Source organism: Crotalus tigris, unplaced genomic scaffold (assembly GCF_016545835.1).
Source record: "Crotalus tigris isolate CLP2741 ecotype Arizona unplaced genomic scaffold, ASM1654583v1 scf7180000018750.1061991, whole genome shotgun sequence".
Lineage (NCBI taxonomy): Eukaryota > Metazoa > Chordata > Lepidosauria > Squamata > Viperidae > Crotalus > Crotalus tigris.
In genome coordinates, this window is record NW_024097182.1 from 671,780 (window position 1) to 693,412 (window position 21,633).

Sequence of the window (21,633 nt, forward strand, 5' to 3'; positions counted from 1 at the left end):
GAGTTAGTCCCATCATTTTGCACCCTTACATTGAACTAAATGCTTTCACAACCTTACATTGAAGAGAATTAGAGACAGTCATACAATTTACATGATCCTGGTGGAACAGTCTAGTGTTACCACAATTTTTTTGATAATTAACCACCCAGAAATGCTGCATATTGCTCTTTGGGGGGGGGGAAACAACAATCCAGAATGGCAACAGATATGGCTGACCAAGGTCTGGGAAACCAATAAACACTTTTCTTAGACTACCTATTGCTAGTCAACTCAAATGTGATGGGTGACATAATATCCTTTGCAACTATCATTGAATATTTAATAAATTATATATGAATTATTAAATTTAAATAACATCTTGAATAAAAAGACAGCACTTTAGCAGTTCCATTGCTAAGGATTACATGATTCTGTCTAATTTATGGACTGAAAACAAGAAGAATGCAATGATTTGTTCATTCATTCATTCATTCATTCATTCATATATTTGGATATATGGTAGTGTGGTGCAGTGGTTATAATGCAGAATTTCTGGCTAACTCTGCTGACTGCCAGCAGTTCGATTCTGATGGGGCTCTAGGTTGACTCAGCCTTCCATCCTTCTGAAGTCAGTAAAATAAAGACCCAGAATGTTGGGGGCAATATGCTGACTCTGTAAACCGCTTAAGAAAGGGCTGTAAAGCACTGTGAAGTAGCATATAAGTCTAAGTGCTATTGCTATTGCTTTTGCTATATTGCTGTGTTCCACTTGACTCAAGGCAAGCTACACTACAGCGGTTGAGGAACACAAATATGGGTATGATTAGATGCAAGTAGGCACACTGTTACGTATTTGTGCATAAGAGACAAAAAGACAGAAAGACATTCTTTGGTCCTGTTGAAGTCTCTTGGTCTTAATATCAGACATGGTGATGAACTTTGGCAGGACGGAGGAGGTGTGCTTTGTTGATTTTTGAAGAAGACATGAAAAATAGAATACCTGCAAGCAAAGGCCCAACCTCTAAAGACAAAAGGTCCTTGTGTTAGTTAATTGAGGTGCAGAGGAGAATTACTTGACTGTCTCACAACACCTGCAGCAAGGGAAGTAAATTTTCTAGAAAGAAAAAGTATTTATAGAAAAACTCTGTAAGGAAAGATCAAGTAATACTGTCTCAGTGGAATTTTCCCAATTACAGCGAAGCAAACTGAAGAAAGGGTTTTTAAAATACTAGTACTGATCAATGCCTAAAAAGAGAGATAAAAAAAGCTATGAGTCAATTTGCTGAATTGGCTGTATACAAAGTTAGTAATAAACAGTGTTTTTCTAGAAGGAAGCTAATTATTGAAATTCTTAATCCTGTTGGATTGCAGTTTGATTAAAGTACTTGGACTTTAATTACATTATTAAGATAAGAGATTAAGTCACTAAAATATAATGTTAAAATTGTTAACTAAATCTGACATTTTATTCCTGTTTATGTGGAAGTAATCCCAATCAGATTTAATGGAAGTTTCTTTAGAGTAGCTTTATATGAACTATATTGAAAACAATATAATTTGTACTTTAAAATTTAACCAGAAGCATTATTTTGAACAGCAGAGGGCTCTCTTATTCTTCTAGTTAATGAGGTATGTGCTGCTATATGACTATAATGAACCTGAGTTTTTTTTCGCTCCAAGAGTAAAAAGTAATTAAGTAGACATATATTGACAACTGCAAAGAGAAACTGAAATGGTATGTTCAAACAAACCACTATGTGTTAAACAAATTTCCCATTTATTTTCTACAATCAAACCCAAATGAAGTACTATCATTTTCTAAAGTTATACAGGATATTATAGTGTTCTTAAATTTAGCGAGAAAATCACCTCTCATTTTTAGTGCGTAATAAAGGACAATATGCTTTTTTCCCCACTGTTACATGAAAGTAATTTTGAAATTGTTCACTATCCAACCACTGCCAAAATAAACAAATCTAAATCAGCCAGGGATTAGTTTAGACATCTGTCGCTTCTCTTTATGCATATCATAAGAGCAATTTCTCAAATTTTATATTTAATAAATTGATTGATTGTTTTAAAAGAATGCAATGCTATATAAACTGCATATAAATGTAAATCTGTCTATCTGTCTGTCTGTCTGTCTGTCTGTCTGTCTATATTACATATATGTGGTATAGCTATAGTTACCTAATTGCCTCCAGGTGAGATGGGAGGTATATAAAATGAATGAATGAATGACTAGAAATCAATGAATAAAAGAAGGTTGTTGGAATCAACAGAAACTCTCAGATGACTATAGGTACACGCCATGCATCTAAGAGAAACTGATTAGAGAAAAAAATATGAATTTGCTAAAAGGAGAGAATAAATAACTGTATCTCTGCTTGAAGAGAAATTCGTTCATTCATTCACAAAAGGGAATGACAAAGTGACAAAGGGAATGTGAGGAACTGCTGAAATATTAGATCAGGGGTAGTCAACCATGGCTCTTTTATGACTCGTGGACTTCAACTCCCAGAATTCCTGAGCCAGCCATGCTGAGGGGAAAGGGAGAGGTTTCCAAGTTAAGCCATGCTGGCTCAGGAATTCTGGGAATTGAAGTCCACGAGTCATAAAAGAGCCAAGGTTGACTACCCCTGTATTAGATTAATGTTTTAAATCTTGAGAAAGCAATTCATTGTAATATTTAAATTTCATGCAAGCAACTGACAAAACAATGTGTTTATCACCAAAATGTTACTCAGTAGGATGAGATGAGAAAATAATAATTACCCAAAGGATTAGAAAAGCCAAGCAAGCTAAGTCTGGAAGCATTTTAATCTGTGTACACAATAGTATAGCTATGCTGTTGTTGTTAAACAATTTTTTAACAAGGCAATCCCTAGTAGACACCTGAAAAAAAATGTATCCAAGGCTATGAATTTGTCTCTCAAATACGTTTGATGTCAAACTTTTGAGACAAACAATCATACCTCTGGATTCCTCTGCAGAAACTATAGGAAATCTTATGAAAATGTCAAAAATTATATAACTTTCCTTGAGATATCTTCCAAATGTTTCATTTGTTGTTGTTGTTGTTGTTGTTTGTCATAGTTTTTACTTTTGGATTTGAATTTTATGCAGGATGGCAACTTTTTTTTTTTTAATAAATCAGATTGCCACCATTTTCCCACTAAGCACTTGGGAAACCTTTATATCAGTATAAAACTAAATATCGGTTCACCAGAAGGTTCTTTAAACAATGGAGTAAAATATAGGTAGCTTAAACTAGTCCCAGCATTTATGTACTGAAGAAGAGTTGACATCTCACAACCCAGAGGACACATGTAAAGTGAAAAAAGAAAAATCCTAGGACAGCAGAAACGAGGCAGCTAAGACTCCATTTGATAAATGATCTTGTCAGTTATATTGCTTGCTTCTTTTCTTCACTAGCTGTGTCAACTGCTGAGAAGGCAAGTGAGGAAGTAAGAAGCAGGATCATGGGTGAAATTGCTAGAAATTGCTAGGAAGGAGGAGGGGCAACATTCAACTTTCCTGACAGTGAGAACAATTAACCAGTGGAACTGCTTGTCTTCGGAAGTTGTGGCTGTACCATCACTGGAGGTTTTTAAGAAAAGGCTGGACAGCCACTTGTATGGAATGGGAATGGGTCCAAGCAGGAGATTGGACTAGAAGACCTTCAAGGTCCCTTCCAACTTTATTGTTTTGTTCTATTCTACTGGCAGGTTGGTTAGTTTTGTTGGAATACCTTTTTCAGGAAGAATCATCCTAGCCCTTGAGATCTCTAGAACAGAACAGACCTTGCTAGTGTTACTACGGAGTATTTACCTAAACTAAGGTCTTCTTAGTAATGGCAATTTTACTATAGAATTCCCTCCCACTATATGTTTCAGTGCATAGGCTTAATGCATTAATTTATTGGGCAGTTTGGGAATAAATGCAAATATTCAAGAGACTGATTCCATTTTTTAAGTGAACGTTAATTAGAACTCAGCATAGATGGAGAAAATAAAAAAGTGATGAATATGCCCAGTAATATAATGAGATTATTTAAAACATATTCACATTAGGCTTCAAAATGTTTGATTCTGAACTATTCTGAATGCAAAATATCCTGAAATAGTTTGAACCTGCCATTTTGGCTGTGAGATGAGCCGTTTTGAACTTAAGACAGCTGTTTAAAATACAAGATGCCACTCCAAAGCTTGGGACACTCTGAAATGTTCAAAGTAGCACATTTCGAAGGCTTTGCACATGGAAATCTGGATGTTCTGTGGAATTTCACACTAAAAATGATTCAAAATGAAATGTTTTGCACAATCCTAATATACACACATATAGCGTCCCATGGAAATGTCCCTTTTGTTGTTGTAATTTTTTTTGTCCATCCTTACCAGGTTTTTATATTTTAACAAATCGAATCTCTTAAAACATTCAGTAAACTGTTTTCATTTTATGCCTTCAGATATTAAGAATCTTGCTTGATCTATGTACAGTCAGGGCTTTTTTTTCATAGAATGCCCAGAACGGAGTTCCGGCACCTTTTTTGGATGGAACCTTGTAGGGTAGGCAAGGCGGGTTGTATGATGTGTTTAGAAAAATAAGCACTGTGTACAGTACAGTGTTTGTCCTTAGGAAAATAACAGCAGCAAATTTAATTTTAAAGAAAAAAGAAAAATGGTAAATGATGCAGGATTATTATTGTATAATTTCTACATGGTGTATGTGAGTAGTGTTCCAGAATGACAAACTACTTAAAAATGAGAGCATGTATTCTTTCATGTGCAAGACACAAAAGAATGGAAAAGATAAATGGAAAAACTGAAGCCAATTTGATACAACTATTATACCAAGATGACTTTAAAAGATAAACCTACCTTTGTAATTAAGTGCTGAAAGCCAATTATATCAAGAATAGACTTAATAGAAGAACAGACAAGAGAGAATTGGAGAATGCAATACATCTGCAAGATGTTTTGCAAATAATATTGCATTTTTCCATGAAAAAGTGGAAGACACATTTTTCCCTTGTAATATCTTTTCTTTCTTTCTTCATCCCCTTTTTTTCCTCTGCACTTTTTTCTTTTTTATATTTTTCATATTTTGCATTAGTTTTTTATCCATGTCTTTTTAAACTTCAATAAAATTATTAATTAAAAAACATGGAAGGATCAGAAGAATCCCTTTGATATATGAGAAAAGACATACAATCATGGGACTTACTTTTAAGTAAAAAAAAATACAGCAGATTTTTTTTTTTTGAACCATTCAATCATGTCCAATTCTTGGAGATTGTCTGGGCAAGTCCCTGCAATTTTCTTGGTAAGGTTTTTCAGAAGTGGTTTGCCATTGCCTCCTTCCTAGGGCTGAGAGAAAGTGACCGGCCTTAGGTCACCCTGCAGGCTTTGTGCCTAAGGTGGGATAAGAACTCAAACTCTCCCAGTTTCTAGCCTAATGCCTTAATCTCTGCACCAGTGGTACTCATAACACATAATACAAGAAAATAAATGAATTAAAAGTTATCCTAACCAAGGAAATACCCTCTTTCAATATATAATGCTATCCTTTTTCAAAAGTATGAGATGGAAGGGGTAACTACCATTGAAAGCAATCAGATGAGAATTCAAGTTATAAATCAGATTTATAATTTATTAAAGCGCCTCAAGATTTTCTATGCTTAACCTCAAAGAAATGGGTTTGAATCAGGTGACCTGCCAGGATAGCCTCAATTTTAGAGGAGATGTCACTAATATCAGACATACCCCTCAACATCAGCAACATGTCCTAATTTCTAGGAGTCCATTCTGGTGAGATTGTCACCAGCAGCATAAATCACAACACAGAAAGCATCTTTCCTGTTTCCATACTAAACATGGATGAGAAAATCTTCAATTTCTGGTCTGCTAAAATCCAGAAGACCCCACAATGGCAACAAAGATAATATAAACTCCCACCGTAGTTATCTACTGATGGTCCAGATGTTTGCATCCTGAATATGGTAGCCCTAATTTGAGCAGCTAGAACAAAGGAAGCCCTGATCATAAAAGTGAAATCAGGCAATCAGTCACTACAAAGTACCTGGGTTTTCTTTGATGTCTCCAGTTTGGAAAAGCCCCTTAATGGAAAGGGAAATGGCAGAAAAGATTAAATAAAACATGCTGCTGTTTGTTAGTCATTCATTCATTGGCTGGAAGCTCTTTCATAAAGTTCACAGTTTGCTTTGTTTTTATATTTATTATTTTTGCCTAAGGTTTGCTTATTAGGATCTCTCAGATCATATAGATCAACAAAGATGATTAGGAGACTAGAGGCTAAAACATATCAAGAATGGGTGCAGGAACTGGATATGTCTACTCTAATGAAAAGAAGGACTAGGGATGACAGGATAGCAGTTTTCCAATAACTAAGGGAGTAACACAAAGAAGAGAGGGTCAGCCTGTTCTCCAAAGTACCTGAACATAGATTAAGAACCAGTGGATGGAAATTAATCAAGGAGAGATCCACCCTAGAACTAAGGAGAAATTTCCTCACAGTGAGAACAGTGGAACGGTTTGCCTTCAGGAATTGGGAGGTTGCTCCATCACTGGAGGTTTTTAAGACAAGATTGGATAGCCACTTGTCTGGAATCTTATAGGGTCTCCTGCTTGAGCAGGTGGTTGGACTAGGAGACCTCCAAGATCCCTTCCAACTCTATTCTATTTTTATGTTTTTGACATTTTATTTGTATATCACCCATTGTCGCACTGTGAGGGAGATGGGAGGTTCCTAAATACGATAAATATAAATATTGTTGCTCTTGCAAATTGCAAGAGAAGCAAAAGACCTTATAGATAATCAACTTCTCTATCAGGAAAAGACAGGCCTAGAGACAGACACATATACCTCCTGAAGAAAAGGCGTGACAGGCTCAAAATCTTATTTCTAGTGGTTGCTTAATGGCTGGAGTTTTCGGCAAATTGCAGAATGCTGTCAAAGGATATAGTGGTCATATGAAAGGATGATGGTGGTGGAGGTGTCTCTGAGAGTAGAAATAGGACTTTCCCATCTTTAGGAAGACACATAGGGAGATGCTAGAAAATTTCAAGGAAGGGCATTTAAAACTAGGAAGCTGTGGTGCCTTATTCCACTGTCAGACCACACATGAGCAAATATATCAAGTAGCGTGACATGCATTGTAGATGTTTTTGAAAAACATCTGTTACAAGAATCTTCATAAACAACCCCCTATGATACAAGAAGTTGCAACATCAAAATTTAAACATATTTTCCTAGCTATAGAAAAAAGAAGTATTAACTTAACTACCGCTAGTCTAATAACATTGCCAGTTAAGGGAAAAACAAATTTTAACAAATTAGTTCAGTGCAGACAGAATGACTAAAATGAAAAATCAAAATCGCTATTCAGGAATGAATTTCACTAGTAATTATGTACTAGTCACCATCTCACCATCATTTCTAGACAAATTCCTTTATGTTAGAACAAATACTATTGGAAAAATGGAACACCAACCACATGGAACTGCTCCCTGCTCCTTTCAGAAGGATACAATAAAACTGGAAGTAATAACCCAAATTTAGCAGAAGACTGAGGATAAGAAGAATATTCAAACGTTGCAATGCTCAGAGGTTTAGCAGCAGAAAATCAAGAATACCTTTTCAGACAAGCCAATTAGATGAATCTTTCCTGAAGCAGGAAGGTTGAAAAGCACCATGCTACCACATTGCTCTGTAAAACGTGCAATGTGACTCACAGCAATTTTAGAAGTGCTTTTCCAGTTGATTGATCTTTAGAAGTATGCATATTAGGAAAGCTATTTGCCTTAATCTAATTTCCATCTGCTTCCTTATCTCTTTCCCTATCTAAGGAAGATGAGGAAGCTAAAGGGTCCTTACCTAAGCTTCTGTTCTTCTAAATGTATGACATATTAGATGATAGAGGAATAATCAAGAGAAAGAGTTTTAGATTTAATAGCATGGGCAAAAAATCAAAAGGATGTGAAAATGGAAGCTTTTAAACAGATCATTTGATGTGGGTATCTGGTTTATATAAGAATGCATGAATGTGTGTGTGTGTGTGTGTGTGTGTGTGTATACCGTATATTCCGGTGTATAAGGCGACCCGGCATATAAGACAACCCCGTCTTCGGCGCCGAGTCTCATGCTTAGAAAATCGTCTTATACGCCGGAAACTACCGTTATTTCCGGCGTATAAGATGACTTGGCGTATAAGACGACCCCTGACTTCGGCGCCAATTTTAAAGCTTGCGAAAGTCGTCTTATACGCCGGAAAGTACGGTATGTAGTGTATATATATATATATATATATATACACATACATATATATATATATATATATATATATATATATATATATATATATATAATATGTAGGTCTTTGGTTATTTGGGTTTTCTCCTGTGTAAAATTGGAAGTGTCTTGGCGATGTTTCAACGAAGTCCCATTCGTCGTCTTCAGGCTGGTGTTTTCAGCTTCGTGCTTCGAGGAGCAATGTCGTCCACAAACCAGAAGCCAGACACAGCTGCATCATTAGCCACTTTAAACCCCTCCAATCCATACATGAAGCAAACTGACACCCACCATGAAGATGAGGCACGACCACGAACGCGAAGCCAAAAAATAGCAAGGCAGCCCACTATCTTAAACCCCCTGCAACTCAGACTAACATGAGCACAACAAAGCCCCCACCCAAACAGAACACTCCCCCAGCCAATCAGAGCACAGCCAACCCCCCAGCTAATCAGAGCACAGCCAACCCCCCAGCCAATCAGAGCATAGCCAAGCCCCTAACCAATCAGAACACACCTCCACCCAATCAGAACACAGACAAGCTCCCACCCAATCAGTTCATACCCCCACTGGCAGTTAAAAGGAAGAAACAGCTAAGACCACACATTGCTCCTCGAAGCATGAAGCTGAAAACACCAGCCTGAAGATGACGAATGGGACTTCGTCGAAACGTCGCCAAGACATTTCCAATTTGACGCGGGAGAAAACCCAAATAACCAAAGACCTACATACAAACACCCGCGAAAACCTGAGAAAACACACACACACACACACACACACACACAAACACACACACACACACAGAGAGAGAGAGAGAGAGAGAGAGAGAGAGAAAGATGGAGAGAAAAGGAAAATAATTTATTTTACTATCTTATTTATTTAATGTATATTTTGCTTATTTCACCCATAAAATGACTCTAGAATAATAATAATTCCAAAAGGGATCATAGTGCAGAACAAATGATACTTTACATTATCATACATTATCAAATAGAAGTTCTATACAGGTAATTTAATTATTTTAGGAATGGACACCATGTTATTCAAAGGTTAATATATGTTCTTACAATAAATGCAAATTTTATGGTTATTTGCTTCTATATCCAGTTATTTTGGCTACTGTTAAAACTCTAGAAAGGAATAAAGTATACAAATGTGTCACAGTATCTAATGTTTCAAACATTTCTCCCTCCTTTCACACCTTGCAATATATCCTCACCGAAAGTACATCTCAACATTGGAATAATAATACAGATGAAAATCAATGAATGTTAAGTTCTTCCCCAAACATCCTATCTCACAGAAATAAACTCAGTATTGGGCTATTCATACAAGGGAATGGAAGTTGGTTTTTTTTAAAGTAGAACCTGAAATTCAATGTCTGCAATTAAAAACTGAAGAAAACTTCTCAACCATTTTTTTTAAAAAAATATTAAAAGCATCTTAACTATCTTTCTCTCTCTATTTGTCTATCTATCACCAACTATCTATCTATCTATCTATCTATCTATCTATCTATCTATCTATCTATCTATCTATCTATCTATCTATCTATCTCAACAGGATAGTGATATCATTAGGTCTGAGCAAAATTAATTGAACTTACTTTGGAACTAATACTGATATGATTTCATAGTCATACAATTTTTGCTGTGCAGTCTTTCAAGTCACAGTTGATCCTCTATAAATATTTGAAGCATTTTGCTTCAGTGTTTTCTCTGATATTTCTCTACATTCCCTTAAGAAGGGAATATTATTTTGGGAAAATTGACATTTCTTTTAAGGTGGGTTTGACTTGTGCTTTGTCTGGGTAAATTTCTTAACTACATTACAGAAGGAATGTAGCTTTTTTTTTCAATTGGACAGTCTAGCTGCAGCCATAAGATTTCTTGATAGTCTTTCATCCACATATTCATCCCATCCCATTATAAATAGTTGTATGAAATCAGAAATGTCAGTGAAGTCTTCCACCTAGATAAGCTTATTTGTTTCCTTTTCTTTTTCTAGGAAATCAACACATTTTACTTGGAATTTTCCTTCTTTAATTTATCCACACAGTATTGTGAAATAGATTTCACTGAAAGAACATGATTCATCCAAATTTAATCTGTAATAGCTAAGCTACATCCCATAGTTAAGGATAGATTTGAACCTGGATCACCCTTGTTTTAGTCCATGTTATCCACAATGCAATCTTGAACTATTATTTTCCTAATTTTATCACCTCATTTATTTGCATTCAAATAAATTGCCAATAGTAACCTTTTGGCATTAGTAACCCTAATGGCAAAAGGTGAAAGCTCACAAGCCTTCCTGTGCTTGCCCTGGCCAACAAATAAATAAATATGCTATCACTTTATTTGTTAGTTCATTGACCATATCAAAGCCATGGGCATCAGCCATGATAAGATAAAATAAAATAATAAAAGCAATATAGTAATGCAATATAAAGCAGATATTAAAAAGTGAGATAAAACAATGTAAATGAAATGGAATGCAGAGACGTAAAATAAGATGAATATTAAAATACAAAATAAATATGTGTTTATGTGAATTCATCATCTTTAAATGCAACTCCAATGTGTTCTAATAAATATCTTCTCAGTTGAGCAGCCCCTAACTATAAACCCAGTAGTTCTAATAACTACAGATGTCTTTGTGCCTTGCAGAAATAAGGTGATCTTTTGTCACAGTCCCAGGATATGGTTTTACATACTGAGCTGTTGCTGGGGCAAATAATTGCCAGTTCAATAGAACAGGCACAATGTCTTCTATTTCTGATGCTCTACCACAAACATACGTTCTTTCAGAAGATATTTAGTGGAATCATTTGAGCATTGAATCAAGCCCATTGTCAGGTATTTTACTGTTTGAAAAGGCATTTTATTTTTGGCCTGCCATTTCAACCACCTGGGGTTTGCAAGTGACTCAATATTAGTTTGAGCATTGACATCCAAGATTCTTTGTTTGAATGTTGTCTTAGCCCGATATCTGACTGAGAGTAGATATTGCATCGAGAAGCCACGCTGTTCAATGATTTGGACAACTGAATTTATCCATGTGATGGGTTTCTCCTTCTGTTCTTAAAGGGACATTTTTGGCAATGTATCATCTAGAACAGGCATGTCAAACTGCTGGTCCATGGGCCAGATGCATCTCACCAAAACTGTGCCTACCCCATTGCCGGCAATGGAGAAAAATCACGATATGTCGACATCGCGAGTTTGACATACCTGATCTAGGAATGTAAATGTAAATGTAAACAAGAGACGTTTTAAATCATTTATGGTGGACATGTGATAAGGCAAAGAAATATTGGAGTAGGATTCATATATTAATGGAGAAAATTCTTAAAGTGAACATAAAGATTAAACCAGAAACTTTCCTTCTGGGCCTAATGGAAAGAGAACTGGAAAAAAAATTTGGAACTCTGATTTTATATATGGTGATGTCAGCAAGATTGCTCTATGCACAAAAGTGGAAGGAGGCTTTGATTCCTACCATGGACAAATGGTTACAAAAGCTGATGGAATTAGCAGAGATGGCCAAATTGACTATGCTGAAAAAAGAAAAGAACATAAGTATTTTTGTTTCTACTTGGAAACCACTTCTGGACTTTATGCTTGACTGATTTGCTGATACAGAAATGGCTAGTGCACACTACTATAGAAATGTAAAAAGTTGAGATTTGGTTTTAATGTCTGATTTTACTGCAACAGAGTTGGAAGTCAATGCCTTTTGTTTCTCCCCCCCCTCTTTCTTCACACCTTTTTCATTTTCCCTTTTTCTACTGTTGTCCCCTACTATTTGCTTTTGTATTTACACTGTTATAAATGAATAAAACTAAATTTAAAAAAGGGCAATGTATCAAGTTCTACGGGAGAATTCTCCACTCATAGTTAAAGACTTTGATACAGTTATACTATAAACCGAGTGGGTGCCTGTTTCAATTCTGACAGCTGCTACAGGCTTTTTTATTGTTCCACAAAATAGATCTTTAAAAAGATGGCACTTGGATGGGAAATCTATAGAACAAATAAACATTTGTGTCATATCTTGGGGTGGTTTTTTGGAGATACAGGGACATTTTGGTCCAGTATGGAGACCTTTGACAGGCCCCACAAGTCTGCACTATATTTTGGCACTGGTGCAACTTTTGCCTTGTAGATCTTTAAAATAGAGACCAGAGTGCTGGGATAGTTATAATTGAATGATTTAGTTAACATTTTAGAACTTGCTGTGGCCTTAATTAGACTTCATTTGAAGTGTTTAATCCAAGGCCCTGTATCTGTAAAAAGCACCTAAATTATAAGAAAGTGTTTATTTGTTCTATAGGCTCCCTATCCAAATGCTTGTTATATTTGGTAACATCTTTTTACAGAAACCACAACTTTGGATTCAGTCTTATTAATATTCAGAGATACAGAGGCAATAGGTGCCAAATTCTCAGATCTACTTGTGAGTAGACCATCAGAACCATGTCATCTGCACATAAAAGGATGTTAAAGTGTATGTTAAGGATATTTGGCACACAAACATCCATACAGTGAAGGAATAAACATTGACATACATAATATCAGGGTCAAGATCCATCCTTGTTTAAAGCTTTGTAACTGGGTATGCTATATGTGAAAAAAACATCAATTCCAGTATGGACTTTCCAACATGTATTTGTATAGATGACCTTTATTGTATCAGGTGTTAAACCTATTGTATCAGGTGTTAGTCTGATCAGCTTCTTTCATAAGGGATCTCAGTTTATGGAATCATATGCCACATTAAGCTCTATGAAAGATGTAAGCAGGTGTTTACCATATGTTGAATATTTAATAATAAGATTATGTGAATAAGAGGAATGGGGCAATTATCTAGAGTGTCAATTTTGAAACCAGCCTGTTCTTCCGCTAATACTGTATGTTCCTCTTAATCACCCAATCCTTTATTTTGCTCAAAATATGTTTTGCATACATCTTAGCTGTTATATCAAGAATGCTTGTATTCTGTAATTTTTAGGGTCTTCGTTATCTTTTTTGTATATTAAAATTATGATGGAGAGTTCCCATACTGTTAGAATATAACTTGAGTAGTGTATGATAGTAAACAGCTCTTCCGGCAGTGAAGCCCAGTGTTCAATGTATGTCCTAAAAAGTCCTTGGGGTAGGAAGTCTTTACCATGTACTAGGTTTCTTGTGACTACTTTTTGGTTTTCAGTGATTGAATAAGGTGTTTAATTTCCACTACTGACACTGGTGCCAAGGGGGAAGGTTAAACCATTTCAGCCTCCAGGGTTGCCTTATTTCAAGTTAGTGAGTAGCATATTATTGTATGGTATGGAAAGTTTTAAATCAGAATTGCCATAAAAGTTGATATGTATGTATGTATGTATGTATGTATGTATGTATGTATGTATGTATGTATGCATGCATGTATGTATGTATGTACTGGATATTCCTCACCTGACAAAATAATGCACATTATTTGAATGTCAAAATGTATTGCCAGAGGCAGAAAACAGTTTGGGCATCTTGCAATAGTAAATTCTAGTACACAGAATAAAGTGAAGATATTCAGAGTCTTTTTCGCATTACAGTTTTTCTATATACTTGGGCTGTTTTCAGTCAGGTAGCAAAACTCCACATGAATTGCACTTATGGACTGGAATTATAAATTAAAATAAGGATATAATTCTCTTCAGTGTTACGTTGCTTGAAAGCAGTGCTGTTTTTGTGCTTCTACATACATGACATGACAAAATGTAGGAGATAACCAGGCTGAACCTGAGGGAGGGATCAAGCATGTCATCAACCTCAAATCCTCCATGCCAACAAGAGATATACAGTAAGTCCAGCCCATCTTGAATCTTGTTGATTCTTATCTACAATTTGCCTTGATCATTACTAGTTCAGATTCTTGTAGAGAGCATTAGCATGCAATAAACCTGTAGTTATTTGAACTGCCTTGCTTCCTGATTTATTGTGCCTGACCATAAAAGCTGTCTGAAAAGTTTGAAAAAAAGTTAGTGAACTCTGGAGGATGATTGCCCCCCAGCATGCAGGTTTTTCATGCTTCAGTCCAAAATCCAGAGGTTGTGCTTTCACTTGTGCAAGAAGAGTGTACTCAGGTATGCAAATTGTTTTACAAAAGTAATGATTTCCACATTCATCTCATATTTTCACAATTGCTTTATGTTTGTTCATGTATTCAGTTTCTATTATGGGGAAGATTATATATATATACCTTGAAAATTCTGCAGAGGAATAAAGGTTGTTTTAAAAGGTGCATTTGAGTTATTTATGATGCATCATTGAATGTGCAACCTGACCCCCACAGTGCATTAGAGGTAACACCACACAGGGAAATATGGAGAAAGCATTTTAAATCTGCAATGGCTCATTTATACATAGAATGAGTGCTATTCAACCAACAGAGTGGCAAATGTAGATGTGTACATGAATTAATGATATGCTGAAGCAAGTACAGTGAATGCACTTATAAACAAGTCTGCATCTTCCATGAAACAGGGAAATAATTTACTAGTTCCTTCCCAGGAAATGTCTAGAGTGAGGCAAGAGTAGCCTGAAAAGCTATAAGGAGATATCAACATACAGATCCCTGTAGGAGACAGAGAGTGAGAGAGAAAATAAATTATACAGTTGCTTAGTTTCTCTCTAGGGGTACTTATGATCTGTTTCTGAAGTTCCAATGACTGTCCCCTCCAGGATCACATGACTGCATTTCAGGCACTTGACAACCAGCCACATTAGCAGCCGTTTGCACTATCCTGAAGTCATGTGACTGTGATTTGCAATGTTCTGTTGACAACTGGCATCTCCTTTTAGTTTTCAGCAAACCTAGTGGACAACTGGTTTACTTAACAATTGCTTTGGTCGCTTAATAACTGCTGCACAATGGGTCATAAAATTGGTTCAGTCATGTGTGTGACTTGCTTCACAATTGTCATCATTTATGGTTATAATGGCAGGTCATAAATCTAGGACTACCTGTACAACCCATGTCAAAACTACAAATTAAATAAATTATACCTGCATCAATTAGCATTTGCGGAACCAAGAAGCCGCGTAAGAAATATATGTATATATTTAAAGAAATTCTCACAAAGTTTTTACCTGATGGGCAGTAGCACTTGAAGCCATTTACACTATCTTCACAAGTAGCACCATTCCTGCATGGCCCATCACCACATTGCTCTGCAGTCCTGTTATATGTTTCACCTGAATGTATACATGCAGAAAGAATAATTAATCATAGTAACATCAAAGGAAAATATTTGTAATAATACATTGTTATTTAAACAGTCTCAAAGATTGGCCTATCCAGATTATATAAGGGTGTCTCTTTCTAAAGAAAATAATATTGTACATTTTAAAAAAAAAGAAATTATATTAAAAATCCTTTTTTAAAAAAATATTATAAAGTTTGATGTAATTGCTGTTCTTGTTTCCAACCAGCTTGATTAACAAGTTGAGGGTGTTAGTACAGTATATGTTATCTATACATAACAATATGACTCTTAATATATTGTCAGTAACCTATACTGCTATAAACGCCTCCACATATGTAGCTTTATCTCGTATATTTGTGGGAAGGTGTAAATAGAGATGTGTGAAAGACAGTAAGTGTGAAGCCCCCTCAAAGCAAGTTACAAAGGGGCAGAAAAGTTTGTTCTAACAGAACTGATAATATAGAAATTCACAATTTCTAAGAAAACATTACAAGGTATGGTTCTCACATACATATAAAAATACATAAGTTGGTTCTTGAAACAGCAGCTGGTCCTTTATCAATTGGATGAAGCAATGGCATTCAGGTGGAAAAGCACAGGAGGTAAGGCTGGTCAAAATTTTATGGACTGATCAAGCCTTTTGAAAATTATACTGATTAATCTGAATTCTTCAGGAAATCAAACCTAGTTTGGGAAGCAAGGTGGAGAGATATTCATGGTTCTGTGAATATATGAGTGAATGGAGCACTGGAAGGTATCATAAAAATTTTGCTTAGTGTGAACTGGTCAAACATTTAGGTATTGACACATCTGTTGCCAGAGCAGAAGCAGTCCCCAAATCCCAAGAATTGCAGACATTCTTAGTTTTTATTTATGTATCACCTGAAACATTCTTTTTAAATGGTGAAAAAATCCTTGGAAATAATAAAAATATACGGTAAAACAAAATGCATAATCAGTTGTGAGAGTCCATGCCATATTGCATAATACTTATTTTACTATACATCTCCTTCTCCTTTTTTTTCCTATAGAATTTATATAACATGGAGTTCAACCTTGAAACACAGAAGCTGGTCTTGATATGCACCATATAAATAGACAACCCTATGAACTACACTGGGAACTACATTTATCTTGAAGGGTCAACCTTATGACTGTATTGGATGGTTTAGAAAGATTGCATGAATGATGGGGGAGGAGATGAGATGAGATGAGATGAGATGCAATTTTTAAATGTTAAGTATGTTAAATCTCTTGGATTGTTGGCACACCTACTTATATTTAGTTTCCAAACAAAAAGTAGGGGAGAAGATTGAACTAATAATGGAGCAACATCATTGCCAGAGACTTCCATTCCCCTCAGAGAGAGGGTGGATTTAAGATGCCCTTTGTGCTGTCATCTGAATATGATTTTGAGTAACAAAGGCATGACTGTAATAAAAAAACTTCAATTTTTTTTCTCTGATTCGGAATGTTAGATAACTGAGAAGTTGTAATCAGAAATCTGAGAATTGTGGGATATCCATCATAGTTTATTTGTAGATAGAATTAGAAGATACTCTGATCTTCTGTTTATATTTCTATATTTTGAATATAATTTTTATTAGATTTTTCCACAAGTAAAAGATAAAAATGAAAAAATACTAAAGATTTTATTTTTATTTATTTATTTATTAATAAAATTTATATGCCACCCAATCCCTAGGGACTCAGGGCGGTGTACAAAATTAAAACAATAAATATAACAATAAAACAGTAAAATAAGTGCTTTCATACAGCATGTCCCAATCGTATCCCGGCCCCCACGGGGACATCAACCCCAGGCCTGCCAGAACAGGAGAGTTTTAATGGCTTTTTTAAAGGCCGGCAAGGTGGGAGTAGTTCGAATCTCGGGGGGAAGTTGATTCCACCATGTCGGAGCCACCACAGAAAAGGCCCTTCCCCGAGGGCCCGCCAGCCGACATTATCTGGCCGACGGGACCTGAAGGAGGCCCAATCTGTGGGACTTCACCGGTCTCTGGGAACTATGCGGCAGTATGCGGTCCTGTAAGTAACCTGGTCCTAAGCCATGAAGGGCTTTAAAGGTGATAACCAACACCTTGAATTGCATCCGGAGACCCACAGAAAGCCAGTGCAGCTCGCGGGGGATAGGTGACACGTGGGTGTACCTTGGTGCACCCACAATCGCTCTCGCGGCTGCATTCTGAACCAACTGCAGCCTCCGAACGCTCTTCAAGGGTAGCCCCATGTAGAGCGCATTACAGTAATCCAGTCTTGAGGTGACAAGGGCATGAGTGACCGTGAGTAGAGCCTCCCGGTCCAAATAAGGCCGCAACTGGTGCACCAGGCGAACCTGGGCAAAGGTCCCCCTGGCCACAGCCGATAGATGTTGTTCTATCAGCTGTAGATTAAAACAAGAAAAGATACAGAAAAAGTGCAGAAAATAAGGAAAGAAAAATATGTTTAAAAAGTAATTTCAGATCTTCTTTATAGCATTATAAACAAACTTAGTATCATTCTACTCATTTTAAGATTATATTACATAGTTGCTTCTTCCCATCTTCAACCCTTTTCAATTGACAAATCCAGAAGCCATCAATTCATTTCTGTCCATTTTCAGCAGAAAGTCCATAAAGGGTTTCCAAAGTTTTATAAAAGCATTAATTATCTTATCATTGATCAAACAAGTTAATTTTATATCCTTTTCTCTCATGCCTTTTCTACTATTCTTAATGTTTAGTTCAGTGTAAAAATGTTTCTTAATACATTTCTTAACTTTTCATAGCTTGTGTTAATTCTATACAACTTGTTCATTTCCACATCTATGTCTTCTCTCTCCCATTGTAAAAAAAAAAAAAATAGGGCTTCAACAACCCTCTCTTTACTATTTTCACTGTTACGTAGCTGCTCTTAGGCTCAGGTAAAATTGTTAAATTTAAATTTTAAATCCAATAGTGTCCTGGGAGCCCTGATGGCACAGTGATCAGAATTCAGTATTGTAGGCAAACTCTGCCCACAGTCTGGAGTTCTATCCTGATGGACACAAGGTTGACTCAGCCTTCCATCCTTCTGAGATGGATTAAATGAGGACACAGATTGTTGGGGGCAATATGATGACATTTATAAACCACCCAGATAATGCTATAAAGCACTACTATTTTAAATCTAAATTAGAATACATAATTTCACTGTATACAACCAATAATCTTTATAATCTTTATTATTTACTCTTCTAACTCATGCATTAATCTAGGAATCATGGGATCAAACTTAATTTTATGAACTTTGGACCCTATTTTCATCAAACCATAATATTTCAACTGGCAAAGTAAATTCTAATCTACTTGCACATTCACATACATTTAAACAGAGACAGAATTTATATAGAATTTATTTATATAGAAGTTGCCTTAAGTCCCTGGGTAACTTAAGTCCCTATTGGTTTTACATCTCAATATCTTAGCTTCCCCTCTGTAGCATTCATATACATTAATATTATTGTTGTCTACATCGGTGCATTTTAGTTAATCACCTCGCTATCAGTCATCCATCATTAACTGAATCAGTATCAGGTAATATTAGCTGCTTATCTAGCTGTCCATCCATCATTAGAAAGAAAATATAAATTGTATTGCTAGTTCTAATTTGAAAAATGAGCAGGGGAGGGCGTAGAAAGAAAACCTTTCATTTTCCCTCCCAGCAAGATTGTTTATGAGGCCAAATTATTCATATGAGAAAGTCTCTGATAATTATATGCTACATACTCACTTGGATCATCAAACATAGCCGTAGTAAATGTTTCCTAAAATTTATAGTGTTTAAAATATTTATGCTATAAACCCAGATTTCCTAAGTCAGTTGTGTATGCATCTGAATATCCACTTCTCATTTTCTTATGTTTGTGTATTTGACCATATGGTGTTTATTTCAACTCACTTCTAAACATACGTCCATTCCTAATCATGATAATGCCAAAATGATAAATCTTATGTGGTGTCATCCTGTCACAACTCTGCCATTTTATACTAGTATTGCACTGTTGCACAAATATTTCAGAAGTGGAGCTTGCATGATGATATTGTAATACCTGTTTCACTAGTTACATCATCCCCACTCTTCCTATGGACACCTTTGATTCTAAACATTTCAATATGTCCTATTGATTTCAGTAGGATTTTTAAGACTGGGAGCCATAAGGAACACACTCAGTCTACAGATACTTGAGGAAGGACATTGTACATAGCTGGTGGAATAGCATTAGAACAGAAGCCAAGGTTGGTGTAGTTGGTTTTAATGAAGACATACAGTAGATATAATCAGCTTAATGGAAAGCTGACAAAACAGACAGAACTGTATAATTCACACCTATTGTGATCTGTTTAAAACAAGAAGAGTTATACTGGAGAATGGTTTTGCTTTGTATCTATAAACAAATGGGAAACCAAAAAAACCAAAAGGGGGCATAGACAACTCATAGAGTTGTCAAGGATAAAATCACTACATAATATATTTTTGTTTGTTTCTCTGGCTAAGATTTTTCTGAATGGGTGATCTTAAAATGGAGAATTGATCAAGGTGGAATCCAGCTGTTAAAAGTTTCTGGAAATGGATGAATTCAATAGATTGTCACATGGGTGACTTAATTTTCACCCAGAGTGGGGATATTTGTATTTTAGACATAACTCTAAATATTCTGGAGTACTTGTTAAGGTCCATGAATTTCTGATGTGGGAAGCACATGGAAAAAATACTTACAAATCAAAAGTCCACTAATATGATATTGGATTCCAGTTAGTAATAATCATCATCCTCCAGTTCATTCTGACATCCATTCAGGAGACATTTGAAACATCTCTGTTCATTCAATGCAACTGTACATCCAGCTAGCTTCTAGTGAATTATTTTTTTAAAAAAGATGTTGTACACATTACAAAAAAGATGTTGAGACTTTGGAAAAAGTGCAAAGAAGAGCAACTAAGATGATTTAAAGGCCTGGAGACAAAAACATATGAAGAACAATTTCAGAAGTTGGGTATGGCTAATCTAGAGAAAAGAAGGACTAGGTTGACATGACATGATATTTGAGGGGCTGCCACAAAGAAGAAGAGGTCAGTTTATTTTCCAAAGCACTAGAAGACAAGAAACAATGGAGGGAAACTAATCAAGGAGAGAAGCAACCTGGAATTAAGAAGAAACTTCCTAACAATGAGAATAATTAACCAGTGGAACAGCTTGCCTTCAGATGTTGTTGGTGCTTCATCACTGGAGGTTTTTAAGAAAACACTGGACTGAAATGATATAGGTCTCCTGCTTGAGAAGGGAGTTGGACTAGAATATCTCCAAGTTCCCTTCCAGCTCTATTCTGATTGATGAATCCTACCTATGGTCCAATTCTACCTATTTGTAGAGACTGAAAACATAGTCCTATCTGACCTTGTACCTGAAATCCCAGAAATAATTTTCCTCTATTTATCTTACAGTGGGAATTATAAGCCTATTTTATTATTTTATCAATCATTTTATCAAGCAGAAGTTGATCTTTTATACCTCTGCCTTTCCTTTAATTTCCTTTCTCTTCTACTGGAAGGATGTCATTTTCTTCTAAACAATCTTGGTTGTTGTCCACTATTATTCCTGTGAGTAATTTAAACATTTTAAGCAAGCATGTAATCAATCTATATTTTCTTGGTGTTGTTCCTTTCGCTGAGTCTTTTTGAATCAGATAATTTTGACAGTCATTAACCAGTCACTGATGTCTCCTTTATGCAATATTTCATTAAGCTGTTTAGCTATAATTGGATGTAAGCTAGTCGGATATTTGAACCAAAAACTATGCAATTGATTATTTCCAGTAGATGTCAAGTTTTTAATAATTTTCACTCAATTTTTAACTATTTTTGCTGTTATTATTAGTTTTTCCATTTGAATTTTATTAAACTCATCTTTACATTCTTTGATCCATCCAGCATTTTTATTATAATTTTTTTGAGTTTCCTATATATTTTCCAAAACTGGATTTCCCCCCCCCATTTTTGTTTGATTTTCCATTTTCAGATTTATACTTCAGTAGAATCGCCTCTGATCTGATTGAAGTTGTTGAT

The 21,633-nt window shown here is 35.7% G+C and overlaps 1 protein-coding gene across 3 annotated transcripts in view; it reads right to left on the reverse strand.

Annotated features, from left to right (window-relative positions):
- LOC120313634 (protein eyes shut homolog) overlaps positions 1-21,633 on the reverse strand; it is a 445,596-nt gene that overhangs the window by 187,273 nt on the left and 236,690 nt on the right. For 2 of the 3 annotated variants that reach the window (XM_039355732.1, XM_039355731.1), the window contains exon 2: positions 15,417-15,521. In XM_039355732.1, coding sequence (XP_039211666.1) covers positions 15,417-15,521 — 105 coding nt within the window. Of the gene's footprint in view, positions 1-15,415; positions 15,522-21,633 lie in introns of those variants that run through there. The other variant, XM_039355730.1, reaches the window with a different exon arrangement.